Source organism: Pundamilia nyererei, unplaced genomic scaffold (genome assembly GCF_000239375.1).
Source record: "Pundamilia nyererei isolate P.nyererei 1_Seehausen unplaced genomic scaffold, PunNye1.0 scaffold00115, whole genome shotgun sequence".
In the NCBI taxonomy this organism is placed as follows: domain Eukaryota; kingdom Metazoa; phylum Chordata; class Actinopteri; order Cichliformes; family Cichlidae; genus Pundamilia; species Pundamilia nyererei.
The window spans coordinates 1,942,522-1,946,724 of NW_005187516.1; the positions used below are offsets into that span (position 1 = coordinate 1,942,522).

The window sequence follows — 4,203 nt, forward strand, 5'->3', positions numbered from 1 at the left end:
CACACACACACACACACACACACACACACACACACACACACACACACACACACACACACACACACTCCCCATGGACCCAACTATGCCTCCAGTGGTGCCTTGTTAACATTGCCCCCAAAGTACAGATCTAAGAACAATTTACCCTCCCCAGCTTCTCCAACCTCCTAATTGTCTATAGATGGAAGGCATAACTGATCTAGGATCAGCTGCAGAACCCTCTAGGGACAACCTCCCTTTCTTACTCTTTCTTACTCTTTTACTTTCTGCCTTTTGCCTTCTTTCCCTCTCTCCGAGGGGTAACTGTGGGGCACCCCAGGGAACAGCTTTGTCTTTCCTAATAGAATAACAAACTGAATTTACCCCATTTCAAAAGAAATTGTTCACTCGCTTCGAATCACACAGTCACTTGTTAAGCTCCTTCCGTGGTGCAAACTACAGATAAGTTCATATATTTTTTACTAGGTCAGTATATACAAAAGAAATTAAAGATGAAAGGCGGCGGTTCCATTTATTTTCCCTGGTGACTGCGTTTGCAGAAGCTGTATACCTACAGACAGCGCAGGAATTCAACTTGAAATGAATATTAAGTCTTTGATAGTTTTGTGGAATTGCCCAAAAGCAACTTGAGCTAACTTTCGAAGCTTTTATCCTCAGTGAACAATTTTTTTTTTTCTTTTTTCCTCATTCATTATGGGTCCAAAATCAGAAAAGTCCACTTTTAGTGAAGCGTTAGGTCGCAGATTACAGTTGAATACACTGCTGGGGCAGTGTGCTGTTGATTCGAAAGGAATGAAGTACAAGACTGCATGAGTGTCACATTTGCCAAGTGATGAGCATGTTAGAAGTGTGAGGGTTTGGGCCGTAGCTGAAGCCCTGTCCCTCTAAAACAACAAGCCGCCCACCTACCCTGCCCGAGTGAGTGACAGGCCGTTAGGAGCTGTCTGATGCCCCCTCGTCACTGGTCACTGTGTGGCTGAGGGGGACAGGTTGAGGATACTACTGGCCGTCACACCAGCCACATCAGATGATCATTCTCATGGACACTCTGACACCTTCGACCCCCCCTTATCTCTTTTTTCTAAGGATCGCTGTGCCATAAAATCTGTATACTGATGCAACAATTCCAACTTGCAGATGGTTCCATATTTATTTATTATTTATACTTCGTGGACATGGTCCTACCTTTAAAACCATGTCATATGTGTATATTTCACAAATTGTTTACTACCAAAGCTAATGCCAGTATATAAAGGGAAATAACTTATATCTTTTGTGTGTGATGCCTTCAGATGTCTGCCACAATACAGCTGCCATCAGGGGATAACTACAACCTCAACCTCCACCTCCTACACCCTGTTGTCCCCCAACAGAGCAGCTTCAAGATCCTCACCACTAAGGTATCACTTTAACTTTAGCTAGCGGAGTTAATGTGCTGTAAAAAAAATCTTTAACTGTTTCCCCCTTGGACACCTACTTAGTTTGGAAAATACAAACAGATTTACCCCCTGAGTGGTTTGTGTCACATTTCAAGCCTGACTTCAGAACATAATGATTGCGTGTGATCAGAATTTGGTGAGGGTGATCTCTAACTAGGGCTACCCTTGGGAAAACCCAATGGTCAACAAACCATGTCTTTGTTGAAATTTAATGAGGTGGCAAAACCCGTCATTAAGGGTTCGAGAACAGTCGTCAAGGGTCAAATATCATCTTTGTGGGGGAAACACTTAAAATTCCCACCATTGTTTTTAACAGTAGCAGCTGTGCATAGTTACATTGAGCATGATTTTAGTGTTTTGACAGGTTTAAAAGACTTTTTAAATGTTCTTTTTTTTTTAAATCAAGACCGATTCATGAAGCAGAACCAGACCACACGTATCAGACCTGCAGTTGTGTTAAGGGTCCATTGTTCTGTAAAATGTACTTTGAAAATATTGAGACGTGTGTATTCTGCTTGCTTTTTGTCCAGTCTGGGGTCACAGTGACCCCGGCTGACCAACACTCAAACAGCTGAGATGATAAATGGCCTCATACGGGGTGATGATGTGCTTGCCAGAATACAGTTTATCATTGCCAGGTCATTTCTGGAATCTTTTTGAATTTTTAAAAAGGTGTATTCAAGCCACGGAGAATCCAGGAAATACTTTGAGATGCTTTCTGTACACAGCAGACTCGACTTTGGCAGAAAATAAGTCTGTGTGCCACTTTACAAATTTTTTTTAGTAGCAAAAACACAAACAAACGAGGAAGAAACAACATTTTTAGGTCATAGAAACACTTCCACTGAGTTTTTGAAAGTCAACAAAAAGTCATTGAATTTTACTCTGAATCATTGGGAGCACTGTGTTTATCCCTGCCACGCCAATAGTTCCTCTCAACAATAAAGCAGCAGACTATCAAACATGTCGGGGGACGCGTTTTATGCCGCTGTAAAGGGAATAGGACGTAGTAATGCTGCACGCTGTAGAAATGTTGTTATTGCTCTGAAGTGCAGATGCATCGGATGGCGTGTTGGTTTCTGTGGATTCAGACTTTTCTTTATTAAAAAGAAAAGATAATGAAGCGGGTGTCAGATGGCAGTAAAAAGGCAACGTGGAAAAGCGTGCTAATGCGAGTTTAAGCAGCTTAGTGAAATTGTGACCGATCATTACTTTGGTTACCACTCTGAGATCAACATCTTAATCTCTCCAGTGATTTAAAGCAGTATAAAGTAGACTGTCGCTACCTATAATTCCTTAATGCTGGTAAAGCTCACTGCAGCTGGAGCAGAAATGAGAAAATCCACTCTGGCTGTATACAGTGCGGCTCCTGCGGTTCATCTGTGCAGCTAACAGGAGATTCACACATATGCACAAATCCTCACTCCTACACACACACGGCTGTACGCGCGGAGTTCCTCAACCCTTTTTAAGGTGATTATGGACCTAATGAGTAGGAAGGGCACTTTTTACTATAGACTAATTAGTGTATATTATAGAAGATGTGGGTTAATGAGTGTGCTGGCTGAGTGTGTGCTGATTCAGGGTTTAGACCCCTGTCAGGCTTTAGCCTGCAGATCAAAAGACAGCCTTCTGTGTGACTTGTTTTGATTGGTTGGTTGTTTTTTTTTTCCTTCATCATTAACGAGGGGATTTGGGTTTTTGTTTTTTTGTTTTTTAGGGCATTGATCATTCCGGTCTTGTCAATACAGAACTCCATCAAGCTTTGCTCTTTCTCTTGACTCTTGTTTAAGAAGCATCTGTAGATGCTGCCTTTTTCAAGCTATTCGGTTTAAAGAAATCAGCTCCTCAGAATGTAATTTATACTAAAGAAATTATAGAACTATACAAGTTTCTGGCCTGAATATTGAACCTCAACAGTTTGAGTGTTTTTTTTTTTTTACCCAGCCAGTTAGAGTTGAGTTTCTCATTTTTTGATCAGTTTTCCTGACTTTTAGATTTAACGTGTGAGTCTTACATATTTGAAAAGTGGGTAAATACTTGATATTGAAATGACTCTCATCGTTTACTTACCAAAGTTAGACTCGACATGGAGAAAAAGTTTATCGCTTATAGTTGATAAAATTATAATCTTCCGAAGTATTCCATCTGCAGGTAGCTGACCTTTATGGGAAATGAAAAAGAGATGAACAAAATGTACCGAAGCCACCTACAGAAGCAGAGAGCGGTGGAATGAAAATGGTATTTATGCAGATGATTAGAATACTAAAGATGAGTCTACTCATCGGCGTTATATAAATGTCTTATCAGCAGACAGAACAGCACTGATGAAGCGTGTTGTGATTTATTTATTTTTTCTTCCCCCAAATACAATTATCATTAAGTTTGCATTCAGGCTTGATGAACACACTCCACAACAACCCCGCCTCTTGTTTGTTTGATGCAAATTACTGGGCTTCGCTCAGGTCTTGGTCTTGCCTCTGTGCTATGTTTAGCTACGTCAGCTAACTTTGAGGATTTTGAACGCAAACATGTCTGTTGGAAATTGCATGACCTGAACAAAGTGAACGCTAAGAGACGTGTAAACCTGCGTTAAGATGTCTTTCATTTAACAGCCTTTTCTTAAATGGAGTTTGCGTACTTAAAAAGCCTGCTTTTTAAGACCTTCTCTAATGAAAATCAAGTCTGTGACCTTGGTGATGCGTCTATACTTTTAGTGAGTCATTTATGGGTGTGTTGGCCTCACTTTCCTGCTCTCACATACACT

The 4,203-nt window shown here is 40.8% G+C and overlaps 1 protein-coding gene across 3 annotated transcripts in view; it reads left to right on the plus strand.

Annotated features, from left to right (window-relative positions):
- sugt1 (SGT1 homolog, MIS12 kinetochore complex assembly cochaperone) overlaps window positions 1-4,203 on the plus strand; it is a 25,966-nt gene that overhangs the window by 11,974 nt on the left and 9,789 nt on the right. For all 3 annotated transcript variants that reach the window (XM_005742002.1, XM_005742003.1, XM_005742004.2), the window contains exon 10: window positions 1,290-1,397. In XM_005742002.1, coding sequence (XP_005742059.1) covers window positions 1,290-1,397 — 108 coding nt within the window. The remainder of the gene's footprint in view (window positions 1-1,289; window positions 1,398-4,203) is intronic.